At 41.6% G+C, this 25746-nt stretch overlaps 1 protein-coding gene and 1 long non-coding RNA gene across 6 annotated transcripts; one reads left to right on the top strand and one right to left on the bottom strand.

The window, feature by feature from the left end:
- The first annotated feature begins 4282 nt into the window (after positions 1 to 4282).
- cxxc5a (CXXC finger protein 5a) lies at positions 4283 to 25477 on the top strand. Of its 5 annotated transcripts, none has more exons than XM_086057835.1 (3): positions 4283 to 4424; positions 12172 to 13176; positions 24471 to 25477. In XM_086057835.1, the coding sequence occupies exons 2-3, from the start codon at positions 12382 to 12384 to the stop codon at positions 24513 to 24515; spliced, it is 840 nt and encodes a 279-aa protein (XP_085913961.1). In that variant the 5' UTR covers positions 4283 to 4424; positions 12172 to 12381; the 3' UTR covers positions 24516 to 25477. The 5 variants fall into 5 exon arrangements, with proteins under 5 accessions (XP_085913961.1, XP_085913958.1, XP_085913959.1 ...); XM_086057832.1 differs by lacking the exon at positions 4283 to 4424 and adding an exon at positions 4509 to 5161; XM_086057833.1 differs by lacking the exon at positions 4283 to 4424 and adding an exon at positions 4509 to 4899.
- LOC147161099 (uncharacterized) lies at positions 14029 to 21941 on the bottom strand. The gene is made up of 4 exons (XR_015090402.1): positions 21353 to 21941; positions 21190 to 21261; positions 16405 to 16457; positions 14029 to 14762 (listed from the first exon to the last, which is right to left on the bottom strand). It is a non-coding gene; the product is annotated as an uncharacterized LOC147161099 (long non-coding RNA).
- Positions 25478 to 25746: the final 269 nt, after the last annotated feature.

The following is a 25746-nucleotide window of genomic DNA, read 5'->3' on the forward strand; positions in this document are numbered from 1 at the left end:
TCATCATCACGGACAACAATTGCCCGCCTTATTAAGAGTGCGTCCTTCAGACCCGTTGATGTCATCTAATCGTACTTTTGGGCCCTCCTTCAATCGGGTCCCACAATGGGACAATTTGAGTGAGGAGGCTAAGCATGTGATGAGCGCGAGGATGAGTAATAAATCTCTAGAAATGGAGGCCGAGTTGCTCACCAGACAGACGGCCGCCGCAGTTTGGAGCTCAGAGATGCACCCGAGGTTTTTACAAGGAAAAAAAAAACAAAAAACCACACGATCCATGCTGTTGCTTAGGGGACTTGGCTGACAGCACGGTGTCCAATATTGCATCCCGAGTGCATGTGGTGCGCCCTTGAAGTTGTCAATATAATCTTGGACTGATAAACCTGAAGCCAGCGATGAAAACACGGTTCGACCAAGATGGATGATGACCTCATCCTTTAGGCCGAAGTCAGCCTTGGGGCTGCATGCATCACACTTTGCGTTACAACCAAAAAAAATGCTCACTAATGAGCGACTGGCAAGTGTTATTAAGTACCTAAAAGGACTCAAAAAAAAAAAAAAAAAAAAGGTAATAAAAGCATTTTGTGAATGACTGCTGTTGTAACCTTCTGGCATGGTGCATTGGCAAAGTGGTTGGAATTAATGGTGCACGGAGAAGGCCACTTCCAAAATCATACAATGAAGGCAACCATGTTGCCATACGAATATAACTCACATCATATAATTGACCCTAAAAGCATGTTGCACACATCCATTGACATGCTAGCTTTTTATAACGTTGCGTGGACGGCGACTGAGTCGAAAGCGAACCACCAAGAAAGAGCACGAAGTTGTCTTCGTTTGGTCTTATTTTCTTCTCGAAGGTCAATCATGTGTTTACGTCAATTTTTTGTTGTTGCAAGCGTTGCGAGCAAAAATAAGCCAACAGACACCAAAAAATCCGCATAATTAGGCAAAGTCATAACTCATTTCTAGTGTCTGCCTTTGAATCATCACAAGTTTAATCATGTCTTCTTTGTGCAAACGCTCATGAGGGTGCACATGTTTTTATATGGGGCTGATTTTTGTTTTTATTATTATTAAAACTGTGTTGTTTTTTTGTTTTCGGAGCACAAATATTCAATATATTGGAATTTTTTTTGTGGTGGTCACAAGCAAAAAAAACATTATCTTTCTATCTTTCTTATCTATTACATTATTTATAACATTATCAAAGAACAAGGAAATAAAAAAAAATTATGAAAACAGTAATCATCTCAAAGTAATTAGTTTAAGTATCAGAAAAGTAAATCACAATTGTACAGTAACATTTTAGATACATCATGTTAAACTTTTTTTTTTTCTTAAGACCAATTTCAAAAATTATCATTCAGTGACAGCAATATAATTTATACAGTTCTAATAATGTTGGAGTGAATGGGGAAATCAAGTCTAAAATTGTCTTTGCAATAATATGTTTTTTGTGTCACTAATTGTCTTAACACGGCATTCTATCACATTTGTGGAATATGAATTAAGCAGCAAAATCGACCTGTTTTGATCCATCTGAGGGGGCGGCCATTTTGACACTAGCAGGCGACTGAAATTGACATCACAGTTGCTCAGGTAATCAACCAATCACGGCGTACCTGTTTAAATCAGCCCTCGGGCCCTGTGATGTCATTTTTAGTTGACAAAAAGTGGCAAAATGGCTGCTCCCTGAGACGGATAAAAATCGCTGATTTTGCTTTATTGCAATATTAATCAAAATACTGTGTTTATACTTGTGGTGGTGCATAAAACGTATTTATTTTAACAAATTTACTTTAAAGAACATTTTAGGTTTGACTGATTGTTCTTTACTTGAGCCTTGGGCAACTATGATGTCATTTTCAGTGGACATTGGACAGTAAGTTGCAAAATGGCTGCCCCTTGAGATGGATAAAAACAGGTGGAATTTGCTGCTAAATTTATATAACACAAACACAATATATATATTTTTTAAATTCCGTGTTTGGACTAGTGGGTGCGCATAAAACCTATTAAAAAACAACAACAAAACTTTTCTTCCGGAGCGAAAGTAATAAAATTACATTATCAATATTTTGCTTTGGGGTAGTGGTAATTGTACTTGTGACACTTTTCCAGCAAAATATAACGTAACTTCACTATTTTTCTACTCTTCTGTCAAGTCACATTACTTCACAAAATGATCATTTACAAGCACATTGTGAATATGTCAACGGTAGTTTTTCAAAGGCCAGTTTATGCATTTAAAAAAAAATCATCGCCAACTACTGGCCTGGCATGCGTATTGCAGTATTTTCAATTGTATTTCACAGTGCAATGTGATCATTTGGCTATGATTTTTTTCCCATACAAGACAATGTGCCCTCTTTCTTAATGTGTCCTAGGTTGATTATCTCCCATCCCTACATTAAATGCGAACCTAATGTCTGATTTAAAGGGTCAAAGGCACAGGAATGTCGCAAGGTCAGAGGTTATGAATGTTAAGAGGGCAAAGGTGAATAAATGAAGGGAACCAGGTTGCATTGCCACAATGGAAAGCTGAGCCATTTTGCACATTAGAACCCAAAGCTATGTTCTGTGAAATGTATACATCCAAGTTAGCACGCTCCACGACATCGCCGTCCCTTATAGACCTCCTTTTTGGGCCGCAGTCAGGGGCTTTCCTACGGCGCCGGTCATGTGTGCAGCTGGGGATGGAGGCCACGCAACAGTGATCTTGCTTCCCCGGCTCAGGAAAGTACCGTGCCTCGCTGCGCACAACCAAAACAACAAAGAGCCGAGTGTGGCTGCAGCCTGCGGGGTTCACTGCACCCACCACAACACGTCCAAGAGTCACAGCTAGCCGCTCTCACCCGTCCACGCATGACTCGCCGCTGCCATTTTCTTTTCTTTCTTTTTTTTTTTGACTTAACAATGTCATATCGTCTCTTTTTCCTGAGCTGGGATAGAGGACTTGTGAAAGTCACAACGAAAAGGACGCATACTACAAATTGCATGTGGCTACTGTGATGCTGAGCTGAAATTCAAAGACAGAAAACAATGCAGAGTTGAGACTATTCTTTTAGTTAATGCTGCATAATACGCATTACAGCTTGTCATTTTTCTTCTGTAAAACTGTTGATATTTTAGACTTAGTTAAAAAAAAAAAATTAAAAAAAAAAATCCTGTCCCCTAGTGGCTGTGAGCAGTATAAGCGTTTAATCAAGAGCAATCCAATTGCTGGTTTAGTATGTCCTTATAATTTCACTTCTGAAATTAAATGTTTGTGACAAAAGTTTGAGATTGTGAAAAACAACAGCTAAAAATGGCTCAAAGAATAACAACTGGACGAAGAATAATAGCCACTAGGGGCGGTGTTGCTCTTGAGTGTTAACCCAATCAAATGTTTACACACACTTTGGCTTGCTGTTTGACATGAAATGTGAATTTGTGGTGCTTAAGTTTTACAGTAAATTGGAGTTTCGTGCCATTTCAAACGTGACCAAAAACTCGCTTGCATGACACAACACCATTTGTGTACTGCTTCCACGTTTTCAAATTTGTATCATCGTGGGGGGAGTCACGAGACAGATAAGTGGCATTAAATATTTCAAAATACAATAATACTCAGTTGTAATATTGCGCAACAATATTATTGTGTCTGTATATGGTAACGGCATTATATTCAATTAGACCACAGTCTTTAAAAGGAAAAAGAAAAGGCATGCTACTCAACTAAATGTCTCAAAATAGATATAAAATGTCAATCAACGGTTATATTTATTATTATTATAGAAACAGCTTTCACCGTTTTGAACTCAAATGTGCTCATGCTTAAAATGAACTGGACTTATATTATGGGAAAGACGTTGGGAAGAAATTGTGAAAGAGCTCATTTGTTTGAATTTGAAACTGAGAATTTACATGCATTATATTAATCACTTTACACTCATTAAGTGAGCCGGCGAGACTGCATTTATTGTGCGTACGTTTGGAAAGCGACGCCTGTGCGTAATTACGCACTCGGTGGCCTTTGACTTTAGTATTTGCCAAGTGAGTGTCATGTTTACGAGCCACAGAGAATATTTGTTTGCAGGGAGGGTGGTTGGCCCACTGTCACGGTTGGTACCCCCCCCCCCCTCGCCCCCCCCCCCCCCCATTTCACACTCTCTCTCCCTCAGCTGCTATGTTCCAGCACTGGAGCCTCCATCGCGCGGCTCGATCGATTCTCATTGATTGTCCCTGACGAGCTGCTCCACTTTCTAGCCAATGTCAGCCAGTCTGCGGACGGGAAGGAGAGAAACGAAGGAAAATCTCTGCCGCCCTGGCGGTGTCATGTCCACACACTTGGGCTGAACGCCTGCCAAGCGCCCGGGACGGTCCGAAGAGGCGGACTGGACTCTCCGAGCGAGAGGCTGGGAGAGAAAGACGAGAAGGTCTGAGCGGGGGGGAGAGAGAGGGGGGGGGGGGGGGGGCTGGATTTCTAGATCGCATTGATGGCTTAAGTGAGTTTGCTCGTTCACGGTTTTATGGAAATGAATGATGCACACTTAAGTTGAGAACTAGTTTTTTTTTTTTAAATCTACAATTTGTTCGATTTGGAGCTGGTTGCAGGCTGTTGATTTCAAAATGCAATTATCTTTCCTTCATTTTTAACGGACATTTTTTTCAAAGGTGTCGCAACTGACAAGCCAATCTGTGTCCTTGTGTCGCGCAGCGCCGCCACGAAATCCACTTCGGGATTTCCTCCAACCTCCAAAAAAAAAAATCTATGAAACGTGTTTGCATGTTCCTCTCGGCGAGTGGGGTTGTAGAGGTGGGATCGCTAGGACGGGAGAAGGCTGGCTGGCTGGGGGGAACCCACGCGTCCGAAGCCCCACGGAAAGTCCGCCTTTGCCCAAACAACTGACGGTGAATGTTGTTTCCTTTCTCTCGTCGTTTGTTCCGAGCACACGGACGCGCTGCTGTAGGCTACTTGTGGAAGGAGGAGGAGGAGGAGGAGGAGGAGGAGGAGGAGGAGGCGGCGGAGGAGGGGGATACGCTTGTCTTTCCTTCCCGCTTTTGGGTGGTTTTTTTTGTGTCACCATTGCGCACGACAAGGCGAGGCGACGAAACGCTCGGACTGTGGGAGCCCCCCCCCCCTCACCCACCCCCTAACCCCGGATCTGCTCTGGTAGGTGCCAATAATACGGGTTTGTGTTTACAAATAACATTGAATGGGGACGTGAGGTGGAGGTGGGTTGGACGTTTGGAGGCGCGCGGGGGGGGGGGGGGGGGGGGGTGGACTATATACTTTGTTCAAGTCTAAAAAGTTGGCTGTCATCTAAAAAAAAAAAAAACGTCGGAGCAAGCTGGCGCTGCGGGAGGGAGCCGGTACCGCAGATGGGCTTCCGTGCTCCAGACAAAAGCGCGCTCATTTCCCAGCGACTCCCGGTGCGTTGTCAGGGGCGCCGCTGACGAGCTGCTCCCACTTTTGTCACGAACAATCTCGCCTTTATTTCCATGTGGCGGCGGCGGCGGCGGCGGCACGGATGCGCGCGCTTGTGATGTGGACCAACTGGAAACACTTTTCACGATTCTTTGTGTGTCTGACCGTTATGGAAACAGCACCCCCCCGCACCCCCCCCCAACACAAACAACCAATATTAATGGTGCGTAAAAGAGCCAGGAAGTCAGCTTCTTCGCATTCCAAATGGCACCTTCTCTTTTAGTGTGCTTTTGTCCGAGCATGAGCAAGTTCTCAGGTGTCCAACGCACCACCAGTTTTCAACGGCACGAGGTGCATTGTATTTATACAGCTCTCGGTTGTCCGTCTCCAACTTTGTGTGCGTAAATGCAGGAGGGGTGGGGGTGGTGGGGGGGGGGGGGGCTCAGCACGGGATGGAAGTCGTACGCGTAGTCTAATCGTTGTCACCATGCTTTTTAACTTCCTCTGCCTGTGTGCAGAAGAAGGTGGGAGGAATTGAAAATGTGACGCTCGTCGTCAGCGCGTCTGCAGGGGGGGGGGGGCGTGGGGGGTGGATGGGGGTGGCATCATGTGCATCGCACGCACTCATGCATAAAGTATTCCCGCGTCTCCACAAGTTGAATCACTTGCACAAGAGTTAGAGGCGGACTAAACCAGCGTCGAGGGGCAAAAAAAGGGGGGGGGGGGGGGGGAAACGCTGTTGTTTGTTTTGAAATGCTGACTGCGATAACTCGCCACCTGCGCCCGCAGTGACGTCAGTTCCTCCATTTACTGCCTAATGCTCGAGAGACTGGGCATGGAGGAGGTTAATTGTCTAGTTGGGTGAATAGTGATAAGTCATGGATTCAAACTAATGACTTCGGGCATTTTTTCCCCCCCCCAGGGTGTCACTTCACTTCATTTTTATATAGTTTCAGTCTTGCATTACTTTCCAGTAAAAGCTTAAAAGCGACATCATGAACAGAATGTTGCTTGCATGTGCTTCTCATAGCCACTAGGGGGCTATGAGGCTATTTCATAGCATCAGACATTGTTATGATATGCTGAGATGTACTAACAAGCAAAATAGAAACCCGTCAGAAATCAATGATGTCATTGTGTTGCCGGTAGGTTATAACCGTTATTCAGCGTCCAATCAGAATGTCAAGAAGTCACAGTTGGAATTGTTTTCCCTTAACCTGAATGATGTGGGTTTGATTCCCTGTTTGAATGGGAAATATGTTAGTTTAACGCAAGTGTTTGGAGAGCCAAATAATCAATACCCCTGAACCAAAACAGGGTTATTAAAAGATAATTTAACGCAATAGTCGATTGCCTGTTGGTTATATATTACGTGATCAAGCGTCACCCCGCGTTAAAAAAACGAGGACGATATAAACGCGAGCACTCGCTAAAAAGCTTTTCTCCATCACCTATTGATCACTCATCAACCGAACACCCACGACAGCTGCGGTGTCATTATGGCGAGGATTAGAAAGCATGCGTACACGGTATGACGTCGGACTGAGGGAAAAAAAGGACTTCAAAAAGTATAACGATAGCCGAATGTTGACAATCTTGGGGATAATATGCCATAAGTCATTTGAGTTAAAAGGGGCAAGTACATGATGCCATTGCCAGGAGCTGGCAATTCACTCACAAAGGGTTAATGTACCCGTTTATTTTTTGGCCCGGCAGTAACTTCCTGGAGCCATCGCTGGTTGCTTGGCAACTGAAAGGGTTTGGCACGAAAATGACTTAAAAAAAAAAAAAGAAGACGTTTTACTCCTCGGGTATGGAATAATTGTGACACAAGTTGTTAATTAGGGTGCTGGTGCGTGGAGTCACGACACGGGATAGAGTTAGTTGTTTGAAGAGTTAATGCTAAGTTAGCTAAGAAGCTAATAGGGAAAAAAAGGGAGAAAATAAGATTTGGGGGAGGCACTGTAAGATTTTAAGAATCTAGAAAGAAAAAAAGAGACTTGGAAGGCAAATGTTTAAGTTGATATTTCTGCTTGTGATTTAATTTTCAATGATTTAGGCAACTGTAAACTGTAATTATGAGCCCAGTTGATATTTGTTAATGCCAACCTTTGAACTATACAATCGCCTTCATTCATCCATAAGTTATTGGTGGTTAATCAAACCTGACACGACACAATGGCACTGTTTGTAATCACACTGCAAGTCTTAAGTGCCACCAAATTGATCACAATTGAACTCAAGTACCTCATCTATAAGAATGATTCAAGTTTATCTGCGGTAATCGGATTCCTTTTGTGTCCACAGTAATGACCAGAAAGTCACACGAACACACTGTGGCGCTGCTGAATTGACTCTTTATGACGCTTCGATTGCAGGGTCACGTCATCCGTTTCAGGCCACACCCATTTGCACATTGGTGGAGTCACAGGGTCAGTCATCGACCTATATTGACCCTTTGGGCCGTTTATATCTAGGTCTGTATGCCTTGTTGTTCTAATCCTGTACATGCAGATAGAAAGAATGAATATTTAGGGGAGGGGGGGGGGAGTGCTATACTGTACAGCGGATATGCATTTTGTTTCATGCTGAGGCAGCGCGCAAGAGTTCAAGGAGTTTATATGCGGCTACTAATGACACCGCTGTCAATTTTCAGCAACCAGAGGTGCGCGGCTTCAAACACGAACCACGGTAGCAAGTCTGTGACACGGGAAATTGAATAAAAGTGCCTCAAGTACAAAACGGCACTAAATTATCTGGTTGGCGGTTTAAGGGGGCCGGTTCACGTCAGGACAGCAACGCCTTCAAGCTGGCGACGCGGCGAGAGTATATTTCCGAAAGAGCCGCGACGTTTGACGTTGTTTAGCCTGAGACTGCGTAGCGGCGCGCTCACGCGGTTGATGGTGCCGAGATTGTGACCGATAGATTCGTGTGACCACTGACAAGGTGTGAACATGAAGCTCTTATGCAATGCACAAATTGTGAACTTGTGATCGTTTAAAATGAAAATCTTAACACGGATTTTCATAACTTCATATTGATTCTGAAACTGCATAAGGAAAACACACAATGATGATGTTGTAGTATGCATGCCAGGCCAGTAGTTGGCAGTGTATCTAATTATAAACCTAATTTTGTCCTGATAAACATGATTGATGGAGCTGTTGCCGTTCTTCATGGTTTATTTCTATTTCTGTTTCTGTTCTATTTATTATCAAAATGTCTCAAAATCTTGATAATTGCTGCCATAATAATAATAATAATATGAATAACACTGAAAACATTTACTTTCATTGCACTTAAGGATGCGTAACATTATTTGTTGTCCTCCTCAACTGCACTCTATTAAAGTAGAGATGTTCGATACCATTTTTTTCATTCCATCATTAGGGGAAGTCAACCTTAAACATTTCTTGACAATGTTATATGTGACCTCGCTAGTCAAAAACACGACATTCTGATTAATATTACGTTTGTGGAATATGAGTTATGCAGCAAAACTCATTTTTTATCCATCTCAGGTGGGCGGCCATTTTGCTGTCGAGTGAAGATGACATCACAGTTGCTCAAGTCCCAGGTAACAAGCAATCACAGCTCAGCTTCAGAAAACAGGTGAGCTGTGATTGGTCGTTTCCTGAGCAACTGTGATGTCATCTTTACTCGACAGCAGGTGACAAAAATGTTACTGATAAAAAAAATGCTGGATTTTGCTGCTTAACTCATTGCACAATATTAACCAAAATAACGTATTTAGACTTAATAGAACATATTATTGTCAAGAATTTTGGGGGGGGAATTGACTTCCCAGACACCGACCAAGAACCAATACCATGAGGACGTTTGATTCATAAAATTTCCCCCCTAAAAACACATATCCCAATATAGCATATTACTTAAAAGTTTATGAAATTAATGGCAATTTCCCATTCTTATAATTTATAGTTCTTGATCATAAAACGGTCAAAAGAGGGCGTCCAATACTGGTATCGGCCACCGTCGTGAGTGCCGATACGCTCCAATAAGGCTGGCACTGATACCGATACCAGGTCACAGTACTCGCCCATCCTTCATTAAACCAAATACACTTTGGAATGTGTTTTACCAAATTAGTATTTCCAGGTCTCAAAAATGTGCGTTATGTAACAAAAAAGTTTGCGTTGCCATGCCAACTGACAGGTCGCCGGGTTAGCGAGCGCAGGAAAACCGCACACATCAAAGATGATCTTCTAAATGGTCGACTGTAAAGTGGATGAGACCATCATTTTACAGCTGGAGCACTTGAGGTCGTGAACTCTTTAAGATAATTAGAATGTGGAAGTAAATATCCGACCATTAAAAATAATGAATATGTAAAGCACATGCGAAACGCGCATCTCTAAGGTTAGTCAATAAATTTTACACAGTATGCATAAAACCAGTCAGCTATCCAAAAAATTTGTAAATGACGGATGATCTTCAGAGCGAAGGACGCGTCGCCGTGTTGTCAGTCGGAAGGTGTTGCCCGGAATGTCGCAGAGCAAGTCAGCAGTATCCAAAGTGCTGCGTCACATCCACGCTTATCAATTAACGGCGGGAAACAACCGCAGTGACAATTTTAATTAAGACAAAGTATGGCGTCGTCACACGGTCGCTTTGAGAAAAACGGCCGACCGGTGGAATTAAACCATTAACGGCAGATCAGAGATTTTTCTTTAAAAGTGTTTTCGTGGGTCCTCGCTGCCAGCTTCGTCACTTTGTGGATGACTCGAGAACTCATTTATTCTCGCGATTGATTATATGCCAATTCATTAATCTTGCGCAACACTCGAGGCTTTTAACACGTTTACTGTATTTAGAACATTGATGAAGCGGCTGGATCAGAGCTGGATATTCTCCCAGGCCTTGATTAATCAAGAAATAGTGCCGGGCAAGTTCCCAAGCGCGCCCCCCCGGTTTACTTCTGCAGATGCACAGCTGCCAGAGTCGAAACTCGCAGCGTGCGGAATTCAAAACGTCTATCAATAACCACTTATCTGCTTTTAACGACATCAAAGTATTCAGAAATGACCACTAAAAACGTGTCATTTTTTCTTGTCTCGCGTTATATAAAACACGCACGTATCGCTGTGTGATGACTGGCGGCGCTTTTACGCTTTCATACAGCGGCGGAGATGCAATTAGTGTTGAGATGCTTCGGGGGGGGGGGGGGGGGGGAACCGGACCCCGGTCAGCGGCCGTAGCGGGAGAAACTGAAACTATGGGGCCGAGGGGCTGCTTCGCTGGCTCTGCTTCGCTGGCGCCACGTCCCCCTGAGCTGGTGAGAATGTGGGGGCTGCGCTCTTGCCTTTGAAGCTTTACCTCCCACTAATTCTGGCCTTCCAATTTCCACACACTGCACAGACCCCCCCCCCCCCCCAAACCCCCCCCTCCTCACGCCGTCCTCTTCCCCTCCTTTTCCCTTTGTTTCCCTTATAAGGAATGGCCCGGCCATTTCCTCAGCTTTTTCTGTGGGAGGTGGCGTGCTTGTTTGCGAACACGGACAGGTCAGGAGAATGCGAGCGTAGTTTGCCTTTTCATAGATGAGCGGCCACAGGAATGTCAAGCCAAGTGGATGAATGCGTCCGTGTCCAGCGGGGAGTCTCGCCGCGCCGCGCCGGCCTGACGAATTGGCTTTCGGCCTCACGATTGTTTGATACAGCGACCGTCAAATTATATTGCATTTGAAGGTTATGGGGAATGATTTATGGATAGTCAAATTCAAACAAAAATTTTAAGATTTGAGCTATTATTGAAACTAGGGATGGGCAAGTATCGATGCCAGGTATCGGTATCAGGTCATTATTTCAAGGTATTGTTTCTCGCAACAAATTTAGAATAGAACGTTTTCGTGCACTTTTAAGGAAAAATGCTAAATTATAGGCCGTTCTTTAGAATTATTTGTCATTGTTTATTGGGGGTACGAGTAGTATCGGTAATTGGTATCTACTCAAGAGTTGAGTTGATTTTAAGGGATAGGGGATGGTTTCCAGACAGCCAAATTAAAACACAAATCTTTAGATTTGAGGTCTTATTGAAACTAGGGATGGGCGAGTATCGATGCCAGGTATCGGTATCAGGTCATTATTTCTCGCAACTGAATTTAGAATAGAAAATTTCCATTGTTTTCATGCAATTTTGAGAAAAAAATGCTATACTATAGGCCTTTATTTAAAGATATTTGTCATTTTTTATTGGAGAAACTATTATTTATCAAAAGTACGAGTAGTCTCGGTAATTGGCATCTACTCAAGAGTTGAGTACTCGTACTGGTATCGGTCTAAAAAAAGTGTTATCAAACATCCCTCATTGAAAACAATTATATAAATAAATAAATAAAATACTTGTATCATTAAATAGTTTAGTCTGGAGTGGTGTAGAACTAGGAGCTTAAAAAAAATACAGAAATATAAAATGAATAAAATAAAAAAATAGATTTTTATAATAAATAAATATTGTAATCATAGAAATAAAATACATAAATAATAAAATTGCTGACATCATTAGCTACATGAGTCAAAAATAGTGAACATTATTTTATTAGCAAAGGCAGAATATTTGATGCAACTCGTTACATCATGCGAGTCGTCGGTTTGACCGTTGGCCATCTCGCTGAGGAATGCGGTCATGTTACCTCAAAAGGAAGCGTTTAAGAAATTGCTCAATTTGTTTGTCATGTGATGAACTGAACATGGATTTTGATTAATTAGCACGCCACTCTCTTCTCTCCATGTGTTAAGGTTCCAGATGGCCCACGGAAGAACGTGGATGAGGGCTGAGTTGTAGAGCAGGCAGAAGGCCTGTCTGTTGTCGGTTGGCTGATTAGTCCATCAAGGAGTGGCACCGCTCTCACCCGGGCACAGAACGGACCAAGGCAAGGTTCTGCTCGCTCATCCCTGCCCCCTTTCCACCCTCACCCCCCAACCCAGGCGGCACATACGCTCCGGACCATGTCGAGCAGGCTGTCCCAGGGGGGCCGGACCGAGGACCTGGAGCGGAGTAGCTGCAAACAGGACTCTCCTGTTCTCGAACGCAGGAACCGCTGCGGCATCATCAGCGCACCCTTAAACAGGAGCCTTAAGAACTCCCGCACCCTTTCGCAGTACACGGCGGTCTCCTCTGCCACCGCCAATGGACACAAAGACAACCGCGAGACAAAGAGCCACACGGCCAAGCCTCAGCCACCTGCGCCACCCCAGCCCACTGCTTCTGCACTGGCAGCGGCAAAGTTGGACCGGACCCTGGAACAGGTTCTGGAGGGACAGAACGGCTTGCTGCACTTTGCCCAGGCAGCCGCGTTATTAAAGCGGGCCGGTATGGAGCACTTGCTTCTGCCCGGGGGCATGGGAGTGGGAATTGGCGGCGGAGACGCGGGCTCGGGGGCTAGCGATTTGGAGGGTACGTCTGTCGCGGACGCCGTAGGTGGTCCTGTTGACTTCCCATATGGAGTAGGGGGCGGCTTCCCCTTCAATCCGGGCCTTTTCATCATGACGCCGGCTGGAGTGTTTCTTGCGGACAGCGCGCTGCACATGGCCGGCCTGGCCGAGTACCCGGCGCAGAACGAGCTGGCCTCCGCCATCAACTCCGGTAAAAAGAAGCGAAAACGTTGTGGCATGTGCCCACCTTGCCGGCGGCGGATTAACTGTGAGCAGTGTAGCAGTTGCCGGAATCGCAAGACGGGGCATCAGATCTGCAAGTTTCGAAAATGTGAGGAACTGAAGAAGAAGCCCTCTGCTGCTTTGGAGGTAAGAAGATGCGGTCGCTAAATATTGTATAACTGCTTAGATTTGAGATTTTGTTAAAAAAAAAAAAATTCTTTCAATGCATGCTATCGACAGTTTTTTTTTTTTTATATCTATTTTTTCACACTTGAAAAGTAGGGTAACAAAGAATTAGGGATAGACCAATAATATCGTCCGGGCCGATTTTCAGCGCCCATATTTGGCATTTGAAAGCATCTCAGCATTGGCCGATAATAGATCAATTTGTCATATTGCAGCTGCATCGGAGTCAAAATGCTTGGAACTTTATCCACTCTTTTTTTCCTTTTTCTTTTTTTTACTCAAAATAAAGATATAAGCGACATTTAAGTTGTATAGAAATTTGGTAGCATTCATCTAATATTTTTAAAGGTATTTAAAGATGCACTTTGTAAAAATTTGCCCAAAATATCTTTACAACAGGCTTTTTTAATTTGACCATTTATGACTGTAACATTTTTTAAATTAATAAATTAACACCTTAGCTGTTCTGGATTCAGGTTCGAATTTCCTGCCGTTTTGTCTGCGGATGAGACGTTACGTGCGCATTGTGTACGTGAAGAAGGGAAAATGCATTTTTCGGCCACAGGTGGCAGTAGCGATTTGAAATTCACACGGCTGTATTATAGAGAGAGTTTGGCCAACTCGGTTTTCAAGCAAGGTGTCCATTTGTCATGTGACCAGCAGTTGACCAATCACAGCGTGCTGGTCACATGACACATGGACGCCATCTTGTTACCCTGCTGAAAACCGAGCTCTGGGAATTCATTTTTCTGCATTTAGTAGCTTTAAACAAAAGTGTTAAAGTTTCACATACAAAACACAACATTGCCAAAATTAGCAAAACGAGTGAAAACGTGTTTACAGTATTATTGGTAAAAAAAAAAAAATACAACAAAAATGCGCATTGACTGCTTGTCTTCCTCTTTTGAATAACTAATTAACACTTTTGTCACGTGACTCAGGTGGATGTTGAGTTATAAGCAGAAATTGTTATAGTACTGCGTGAACGTACTAATATGTTTGAACATAATTTGGCAATTGGATTCGTGGTTGAGGTGAGCGGCATATTCGGGTGGAGTTGCGAGTCAACTCGGTTCATTCGCAGGCGGAAAAAACTGCCACCCTCTCATTTGAACATTTCCAGTTTCGTCACGTCCCTCTTACAACATGAATGTTAATATTTTGGCTAAAATGTGCGGGGGGGGGGGGGGGCAATGTAGTTGGCAAAGTGATGGGAATTGTGTACAGTATGTGTTTGTGTGTAGGTGTGCATGTGTGCGCAAGTACGTGCGTGCGCATGTAATATGGTCCATCTGGCCTCGGAGCTGTCATCTGGAGCACCAGGTGTCTCTGCGTGGCACACGTGCCCCCCACCCCTCCCCCCCTCTTTTGCTGCCCCTGTCCTTCTCTCCGGTGACACTCCTGCTCATCGAAATGGCCTCGAGAAAAAAAAAAAAAAAAAAAACGCACTGCCCTTCTTTACCTCCGTTGCTCTCTGTGGGTTGACCAAGCATGGCTGCGCTGACAGAATGACCGATCATGAAATTAATTTTGGCAGATGTTCCAATCTAAAAAAAAAAGAAAATGAACGCTCTTATCAGTTGATGAGAAGAATCACTTATACTTTGTTATAACATAAAGGCTGCTTTTGTTCCTGTTTGACGCAAGTATCGCTTGGTAATTTAATGAGTCTAAATAGGCATTTTGTGGACAAATGTATTGGGACGCCTGGCCTGGACGCGAATGGGACATGAACATGGAGGAGTTGGTCTCCCATGTGGGCTATAACTTCCTTAGTAGTTCATCCTAAAAATGTTTTATGGGGTTGAGCTCAGGGCTCTTAAGTTCTTCTCCGACAAACTCATCCAGCTATGCATTTACGGACTTTGCTTTGAGCACTGCGGCACAGAAAGCGGCCTCCGACAAACAAGCGCGAGAGTGGAGGGAGTTTTAGGACGAGGATTAACATTCGGGCCGGATAATTGCTACTTTAGTTCAACCCTCGATTGATTGATCAATTAACAAACGGTGTCCCAAGCATTTTGCTTAAATAGTATATAATGAGTCTTGTCTTTATGGCGAGTGGCCTTAAAAACGGTTGCCGTTGAAACGCGCACCACCTCAGCTACTGATGATTTCCATATCTTGCATGACTATTTTACAATAACTAGGGGGGGGGGGGGGATTTAGTCTTAATTGATGATTTGCAAGTGACGGGGGTCATGCTAATTAACCTGATGCTCACGCCACTGATGCCAGACCAACAAAGGGTCTTGAATATTCATGAATGCCGACGCTGGTCACGGGTCATCACGTACGCTCGCGACGTCACAGTCCGACGGCGCTTCAATTATATGAAAGAGACTTTAATGATATCATAAACCTGCAGAGTTTAACAGTTGCCTCACTGGCAGCAGTAGTATGGGTGCTTATTCATTAATTACAGAAATGTATATTCATTTAAATGTCATTTGTCGTCATAATCACGTATACCTGGTGAAGCATATGTTCCTCTTTATGTTGCGTTTTAATTTAATTAGATACGTTGAGCATAACAATACTTTAATTGAATGTTATTAAAGGATTAGGTTGTGTTATAATCCTCTACTAATGACAGAGAAGGAGAGGGGGGGGGGGGGGGTGGGGGGGGCACATTTCTCTTACATCAGCCCTGATGTTGTAAAACAATGTAACTGTCGTAAAGTAATTGAGCACTGATTTACACTAAACAGACACCCGAGATGAAAAATGAGGTTCGAGAGAGTAACACGGCTGGCGCAAGTTAAAGCGAATCGATGACATCACGTCCGCACACGCAGAAGGCGTCTCATCATCTACACAGGCTGCAAAGTTCCATCCTTGACGGGGCAGTTGTTGTTTTTTATTTGAGAGGCTTTGAAAACAATTCGTTTGGTTGAATTGCAAACAGTTTTTTTTCCCGATACAATCCAAGACGCTTCACGATCGTGTACATGTAATAATTACATATTCATTCAAGGCTTTCACATCCATAACAGCCCCCCCCCCCCCCCCCCCCCCCCCCCGCCCATAACTAACAATGTGGCACGCGACGGCAATTAGTTCGATACAACTGTATGTATTGATCCTTTATTATTGATGATTGTCCTTGTCACAGGATTTTGTGTGTGGAAAAAAACACCGCAAATGAGCTGTTTGCACGTTAGCATTAAATGTTGCGCATTAACCGACCTGCTTTTTCATCAAGGGTCCACTTGTTGACCGAAGGGGAGTGATGCGTGAATCTGAAAATAGACATTGTAAATATATGAATATAATAGGAACGCTGCAGTGTGTCTGTATTAGTTCAACACTATGTCTACAACATTTAGTTAAGGTGTGAGAGCCAAAATGAAATTTTTATTGCTTTAAATGCATTTTCAGCCCGATTGTACACTTCAGGTGAAAATGTCAAAATCTTCAAAATGAGCAAAAGCACAACGAAATTAATGCTTGAATCATCTTCATTTTGCTAAAATACACTAATGACAGCAAAAAGTTTGAGTCTACAACATTTAGTTAAGGTGTGAGAACCAAAATGAAATTTTTATTGCTTTAAATGCATTTTCAGCCCGATTGTACACTTCAGGTGAAAATGTCAAAATCTTCAAAATGAGCAAAAGCACAATGAAATTGATGCTTGAATCGTCTTCATTTTGCTAAAATACACTAATGACAGCAAAAAGTTTGAGTCTACAACATTTAGTTAAGGTGTGAGAGCCAAAATGAAATTTTTATTGCTTTAAACGCGTTTTCAGCCCGATTGTACACTTCAGGTGAAAATGTCAAAATCTTCAAAATGAGCAAAAGCACAATAAAATTAATGCTTGAATCATCTTCATTTTGCTAAAATATACTAATGACAGCAAAAAGTTTGAGTCTACAACATTTAGTTAAGGTGTGAGAACCAAAATGAAATTTTTATTGCTTTAAACGCGTTTTCAGCCCGATTGTACACTTCAGGTGAAAATGTCAAAATCTTCAAAATGAGCAAAAGCACAATAAAATTAATGCTTGAATCATCTTCATTTTGCTAAAATATACTAATGACAGCAAAAAGTTTGAGTCTACAACATTTAGTTAAGGTGTGAGAGCCAAAATGAAATTTTTATTGCTTTAAACGCGTTTTCAGCCCGATTGTACACTTCAGGTGAAAATGTCAAAATCTTCAAAATGAGCAAAAGCACAATAAAATTAATGCTTGAATCATCTTCATTTTGCTAAAATACACTAATGACAGCAAAAAGTTTGAGTCTACAACATTTAGTTAAGGTGTGAGAGCCAAAATGAACACATTTCAATAGTGAGCCACCTGAATGGCTAAAAAAGCAAACAAACTAAAATCTCTGTTCTCATCGTGTTTAAAAATGTGTCCCGCTGGCAAAAAACGAGATATTGTCTTAACAGCCTTTTGTTTTATTAAGTCAACCGCTCTCGTCCTGCTCTGTGCGGACGGTCGGAGAGAAGTCGTCATCAGCACGCGCCGAATGTCAAATGATGAGATGCATGACTGGTTGCTGCATTAGGGGAGAAATGTAAATAAATTCCGGCTAAGTAGACGTCGCAATGTTTGTGTGCGGCTGCGCTGCCGCCTGTAACAATTGTCGACCCCCATAAAAACTGACCTGCAATTCATTTCAGGTCGAACTAAGTTAAGGGAACTCTCGAGGACCCCACGACCTTTAAACCTACAGGAAGTAAGAACAGCTCCCGCTTCTTCTGGGGAAGACTTTTTTTCAATTTGTCAATTAGTAGCATAGTGCAGCGATCCTCACTTAATTCAATGTTTTGTTATAATACGTCATGTTATGTGTCTTTGAGCACATTTCAGTTTTTTTTTTATAGACTGTTTAGATGCTAGATTATATTTGTACGATAGTGTGTGGATCTCAACGTGCAGCGCTTGTTTATAAAATGTGCTATAGATGGATAGATGGATTGGATTGATTGGGTGTTCTACATTGTAACTGTAGTTTCTTTTCGGAGCGGGGGGGGGGGGGGGGGGGGTCGGGATAAAAACAAACAAACTGGGCCAGCACAAAATTCACAATGGCTATTTTACTCATTTTCATACATAGGAAGATAAAATATTTACATGGTGGTGTAATTCCACCTCAGAGCTCCAACTATTTGTATAAAAGCAATTTAAAAGCCACATCCCATAATATGTCCCCTTTAAGATTCACTAAAAGGTCAAGCCATAATTGATAGATTCACTTCATAAAAAGGTGTGGCCCAAAACCTTTCGCCCTCCATTTGTTTTTCCACATCTTATAATAAAGCACCAGGGCTCTGAGATAATAGTGACTTGGCCTCAAATAATCCCACCTCATAAAGTTATAACCTTATGACGAGCTGGTTTGTTTTGACTCTTGAAAACGTTTCTGGAACGTCACGTTTGACCGCATTTGCATTCAAATGTGCGTGCGTGCGTGCGTGCGTGCCTCCCCGAGATCCCTCTCGGCATACGCAGTCGATACGCAAGCTCGGTCCGGCGAGCGGGGGGGGGGGGGGGGGTGCTTAATTTAAGGGTGTTGACGGCGGCTCAAAGAGGAGCGTAAAATTCAGCAAGTGAGGGGGGAGTTTGCATGCAGAGGGCCCCCTTTTTTTTGCCACCTCGCCGCTCGCTGGCGCATGAACGTCTGGATTTATTCCGAGAATGCAAACGTTTGATAGAGACGCGTGGGAAGGCATAGCCGCTCGGCTCATGTGAGTGAAAACCCTCCCCACTTTGCGTCGGTCTCTGCAGTGTTGTTCATCTGTTAAATGCCGTGGAACTTTTCATGACGGCATTAACCAACACTGCGGCCGTTAATATAACAGCTGTAAGAAGTGAGTATAATTGGAAAATTTGGCTGCGCAGTTGTTCTGTTAGGAATCTTTTTCTAGCCTCATGAACTTTCCTGCATCCAACATCTTGGGATTGCAGAAGGCTCATGCAAAGTGACAAGACATGTTGGGCAAAGCTGTAAGCAGACTGAGGGATAAGTTACATCAGTAAGGATCAAGGAGAAAGATGGCCGCGAGGAAGAGCATTATTGACTAAAGGCGACTGGGATGGGAAGTAAAAAACAATTTTTTTTTTATCCAACTATAAACATTGACTTTAGAAACCTTTTCAGCATGCATTTGTTTTTGGATGGTTCAATACGACATTGCTTTAGATGAAACACACAACGCTTGAAGACGATAAGATGAATCTTGTGGGAGGAGTTTGTCAAAATGTGACCTCTGTAAAATTCCAAAGTAAAATAAAAATGGTTTAGATTATGACCCTAAGAGACTCTTCTTTTTTTTTTTGTAGGTCTTGGGCCGTTCGTTATATATGCATCCCAATTTTTTGTTAACAATATTTTAAATTCGTTAAAATGTACCTTCAGTTAAAAAGCTAAGTGTGGAGAGTCTCTGATGCTTAAATGCACTATAGATTTCACAAAAAAAAAAAAAGCATTTCCGGGTACAAAGCGACATCCACTTCGAGTACTGATGGCTTTCAGTTAAATCCACAAATTGCTCAAATAACCTGCGTTAATTATATGCTACATGCTAATATAATGATATTCACCTATGTGAAAACACTGATCATATTAACGATTTCTCACAATGGAAGAAGAAAAAAATGAATAGTGAAAAACTTTGTGTTATCATACATACAACATTCCTAGGAAATCACAATGCTCCATTACCACATGCTGCTTATGTGGTCCTTGGAGACTACCTGGTGCCGCGGTATATAGTATAGTACATATATATTGTGTTTTAGAATAATATTTAACCTATATTTATAAATATGTACCTGTGGCTAAAAGAAAAAAGTGAAGCATGGAGAGTCTCTGTTGCTAAAATGCACAAGTTAATGCAGTTAATGAATGAAGCCAACATCCTCTCAAATATCCACACTCTCCTTAATGGCATGTTGTTTGTGGTACAATAAAAAAATAGAATACAGCATATTTGGTGCCTCAGCATGTTTCCCTATGTGAGCACTACAGGTGGCAGTTTGTACACAGTATTTGCAAAGTTCAATTGCTGAGAAAAATTGTAAACATTTTGCGATTGTCCAGTTCAGCAGGTGCGGCATGATGGCATGCCTTTGAGTGCAAGGCTGCTTACTTTACAAAATAACTCTCATATATGTTATTTCTTTCTCACGTTCTTATCTTAATACTTTTTTTAAAGTTTTTTTTTTGGGGCCTAAGTGTTCTAAACCTGAGGGCTTGCTTATGAATTTGGAAATTTTGTTCAGCGAATTCTGAATATGACTTTGTGTGAATTCACCTTGGAACCTTACACTGTATATGTAAGCCTAAAGTTTTGGTTCTTAATAGTGTACCTAATGTTGTCTGGGAGGTTAAATATATCTTGTGTCATGCATGTGTCATGTGTACGGTGTAAAGGAAAAAACTCATCATGTCCATCAACAATGATTTTTAGAGCAGGCTGATGACGTGTGGGAAGACAGATGGCAGCTGTTATTTATTTATTTATTTATTTATTTTTTTGCTCACTCATTTCATACGTTTTCTACTCATTGTGAATCTCTACAATGTTGAAAATCAGAATCCTGGTGGCTTTTAATTGGCTAAAAGGAATTTTTGTGCACTTTACTCTCAAATGTCAAGTTGAAATGAGCTCACTGTAGAAGCAATTAGAGAACAGAATACAGAATAATGCCCACTTTCTTGTGATATGGTAGACAAATTGTTGTGCTACGTTAGACTAATGCGCTCATCTTGTTTGGGGGGAAAAAACATCGATCGTAGTGATTGGCTACTTCACACCCACAGATCCACATCTGCTTGAACCAGTGCAATCAGCGATAGCGGGGAAAAACGTCTTCTTTTTTTTTTTCTTACCCTATTTGCTGCCATTTCCCATTGATTGCACACGGTTAATGAGGAAATACAGCAGTTAAAGTTCATCTGATGAATGTGTTTTTCTCGCCACGTATTACGACACACTAAATCCAGACCTTACCGGCTTTTTGACATCGGCGGCGGCGCCAGATGTTGCCGCTGTCGTCCTGGCTGTCTCACCGGCTAAGTGCTTCTGTAGAAAGGTTGTCGCAGAGACACACGAGGGGTTAACAATACAGACCATAAAATGATTCAATATGCTGCTTAAGTTGTGTGAGTCTTACCTTTTGGTTCATATTTATCATCGCTTGAGCCAGAATTAATCCATATATTGTCGGTGATATATATATATTTTTTTTTACACAATTGCTCCATAACATGGGTTGCGTTTACATATAAGGATGCGATGTGCCAATTTAAAGTGACGACTCTCGTTTTGACTGGATATGCACCGATTTCTGCGCTGTTGCGTCGCCTTAAGGTGAATGCCGACATTTCCATCACTTAGCTTGCCAAAATGTTGTCATTCAATACAAACAAAGCCTATTTAGAAGCAAACATTTCAGTCAGGTGTATATAAATAACAGTATTAGCCTTGCTAATGAATAGCCAAATCGCAAAAAAAAAAGTGAAGTTAGAAGAAATAAAGCAAATCCTAGAAGGGGAAATGTAGATAGCATTTTATATAAAGACAAATCGATTGAAATCAGATTTTTATGAAATATATGTAGCCTAAGATTTTATTTTAAGCCAAAGCATTACATTAAACATTAAAACAAAAATTGGACAAGGCAATTTTATTTGTAGAGCATAATTTGTCCACAAGGTAAGAAAGGCAGATATTTAAAAAAACAAAAAAAAAATCATCCCTTAAAAAAACAATTAAAAAATACAAAATATTTTTTTTTATTACACTTAATGTAAGAAGTGCGGATAAAACACTTCGCTAAAACTATCGCTACGTATAGACATTTATCACAAATTAGGTGACCATTTTAAATTTGATTTACAAGCATTAAAACGTCAAACAATGCCTACAAGTGCTTCCTAGTTTGGCAATTTCAAAGCTGTTTTATTTGCAATGAATAAACTTTTTTTCTGGCCAGATTCATTATTCTTGAAATTGAAAGGACTGCCAGGATTTGTACAGTAGATGTCGTTTTCAGGCAACACATTTAAATACAATCCACCTAATAGACAACTCAAGTGACTGATCAGAAATTGTAGGAGGTATTCATTTAACAATAGTACAACAGTGATGTAATGAAGACAAAGTGTGCTGCCTGTACCACTAGCTAGCAAGATTAGCCAGATAGCACGCAAGGCTAATGAAAGGCTAGCTTCTATGTTTTTTCTATCAAACATAATCTGAAATGGCTTATGTTGTGTTCATTTAAAATGTTATTTTTAAGTAGTGCAAAAAGTGTTCTACCTGCTTGTCCTAATTGTTCTCACCTGCTAAGATCTTTCTTTTTTTTTTTTGTTTGTTGCTAAGATCTTTCTTAGTTGGACAAAGGACCCGAGCGACAGGGAAAGGCTGCCTTTGTATGTGCCTGAGTGGCATAATTATATATTACGTGATAATTTTTTTTAGGTTACCCTACTCAGCCTTAAAGTAAGTGTGTGTGTGTGGTTTTAATTTAATTATTTTTTTTTATTTTTACCATCAGCAGTATTTGTACTGTTAATAGCGAAGATAGCAGTCCAGAGAATTGTTGTGGCTCACCTGCAAATTCAGGCGACTATCCATCCATCCATTTTCAAAAAAGTACCTTGAAGGAGCGTCTAAATGTTTACAGTTGACATCTTACGGAAACGTGAATCTGTGAACCATTGTCAGGGGTTTCACTTTGTTTTCTAAAGCATGAGTGATTGAATGCATGGCTGAACATCATTTTATTTGCATTCCAGAATCTTTAAACCATCCTCTGTCGGGCGCGATAAAAAAAAAAAAAACGGGAACCCAAATTCATCACACATAAGAATTTCTCACTGTATGGTGTGACTTTAGGGGTGTATTATCATGCCGGCGCTTGTGGAGGTGTGTGACTGTACTTGAATACATTTTGGCTTTGGTGCGAGCGCGTGTGGGTGCACGAGCTTTTTCCTGCCTCGCTGCGGGCTGCGCCGGCGACTCGGGACTTTTTTTCGGGACGCTCGCCATGCTGATAGCGGTCTTTGTCCGTCCTGATTGGCGGACCTGCGCACAGCCTTGCAGCAGTGTCCTGTCGTGCAAGATAGCCACGGCGAGGGATGGCGCAGGCAGAGTGGCATCGTCGTTAATGATGGCGTGGGAGAGCGACGCGTGTGGTGGCTAAATAATAAATGTGGCCTATCGGTTTTTTTGTGTGAAGCCTTTTCCTGCGTCGAATGGCCTATACACATTTTCACCACTCGCCCTGAGAGTGGCATGTCATTTATGAACCAAAATAGCAAACAGGCAAAGGTTTCATTCGCTAAATTTGGAAATCTGAGTGCCATGTTTGCACTTAAACCAATAAAAACAACATTAAATAAAAATAATTTAGAATGTAGAAAAAAGAAAAGAATATGTTGCTCGAATTTGTTTCCTTCTGTACAATGAGAAGACAATTAAAGGACGTAATACTTTTAAAAAAAAAAGAAGAAGTCATAATGTATTGTATACACAGTGAATATAAAAAGTCTACACACCCCTGTTCAATGGCAGGTTTTTGTGATATAATGAAATAAGGCCAAGATAAAATCACAGTTGTAGTTTTATTTTTTTTAAAGCTTTTTAAATGTGTGTGATAGATTTGATTGCAGTCAAATACAACCAGGGTTGAACTTTTCGGCCGTAACTCCCAAAGGTTCAGCACAAACGAACAAACAACGCTTACTAGAACATGTGAAATTGAGTTGGAGTAAACGTGCAGATGTGTGCTGACTCTCATTTAACATAGTCTGTGATTGGTTAATTTTTAAGAGAGCCACATCCCTCTTACAAGAGGGTGTGCTCACTTGTGCAACCACATCATTTGAGTCATTTTCACTTTTATTCTGGAGGGAAAAAATGCACAGATCATAGGTCACATTCTGGTGGAAAAATCTTTGCTGTAATTGATCTTGGTCTTATTTTTCTTATCACGAAAACATGCCGTTTGAACAGGGGTGTGTAAACCTTTCATATCCACGCACAATTGTTGCCTGAAAACAAAACTCTGCAAACATCTAATCTCATTATGTCAAGTCAAAGTGTAACAAATGCAAACAATTACTTTAATTTAACAGCCAATATTGAAATCAATCAGTAAATAAGAGCTGCAAATGTGCATTTTATTCAAGCCTATACTCTATAAAGTGTACTGCTTTTCATGAGTAATTTCAATCTTCTTTCTTCTCGCCCCCCCCCCCCCCTTTCTCTTCTTCTGTTTTTCCAAGAAGGTGATGCTTCCTACAGGAGCGGCGTTCCGGTGGTTCCAGTAGGACTTCTCCTCCACTCCCGTACACCCAAAGCTCTGCCATCAAGTGCAATGCCAACTCTTGGATTGTCTCCGGAAAACAGACACTGGCTAATAAATGACAAAAAGAAAAAAAAATACTACAGAAAAGAACAAAAACAAAGCAGAAAAAAAAAAAAAGAAAGATCTGAGGGGTAATGGATGCGCCTACTTATTCCTTGAACCAAAAATGAAGCGTGAAGAAAAGCGTCTATGGAAACTTTAATTCCCTTTTCTATGTTTCCATTTTGGTACCTTTTGTCCTTTTTCCAGCAGCTTTTTTTCCATGTGGCCTGAACACTGAACTGTTTATTGCCAGAAGCAGAAATGATGGGCCCCAGTGTGGACAATCAACTAATTTCTGTGTTTGGTGTTAATGTTGTTCATGTGTGGAAAGATACAGTACTTGTGTAGAGAATGTACTTTTTACAGCTATATATTTTAAAACTAGTGGCTAATGGCAAACATTCTTGTAATTCTTTACCATCATGTTACGGAAACGATGGTCTAATGCGACGACCGTTGGCAAACAACAAAATGGTTTCGCAAAACAGATTTTCACATTGGGATGCTGTAAAAATTCCACATGCCAACAGGAAACGGAAGCCGACGCTCGCTCCGCTGTAGCGTCGTCCGTCGTCGTCAGCCCTCGTCTGCATTTCCAAGCGACTTACTTTGGCCCCTACTGAGCATGCCCATTAGCATGCTATCCGGCCGATAGCACTAAGAGACAAGCACTTGCTCTGAGTCTACCCTACTGAACGCACTGAGACAAGATTTATTATTTTTTTTTTTGTATTTGTTCTATTTTCATGATTTTTTGTTACGTTGCCGGGTAGCTGCAGCTCTTAAGAATAACCAATCTTTGTATTTGTTTAGAAAATTGGACTGGTTTTTGTGAATAAAGAGGAATGCATGTATGTATTCGTGTCGAATGTACAATTGTAATGTTTGACAACTTTTTTTTTGTGTTTTTGAAGAACAACTCATTTGATTTAAAAAAAAATTAATAAATTGTACATTTTTTTTTTTTAGTGCAGTACCACCTCTAAAGTAGGGCCCAAGTTTTTCTGGAATAAGTCGCACAAAATCCAGATTACATTTTAATCATAAATAAATGTAGTTTACTTCTTCTTACACATGTGACGGTCAATAATGTTAAAATGCTGGTAATGTACAGTTCATTTTATGAATGTAAGTACAAATTGTCACCACTG

Source organism: Leptonotus elevatus, chromosome 16, assembly GCF_054856555.1.
Source record: "Leptonotus elevatus isolate MCC_2025b chromosome 16, RoL_Lele_1.0, whole genome shotgun sequence".
Classification (NCBI taxonomy): Eukaryota; Metazoa; Chordata; class Actinopteri; order Syngnathiformes; family Syngnathidae; genus Leptonotus; species Leptonotus elevatus.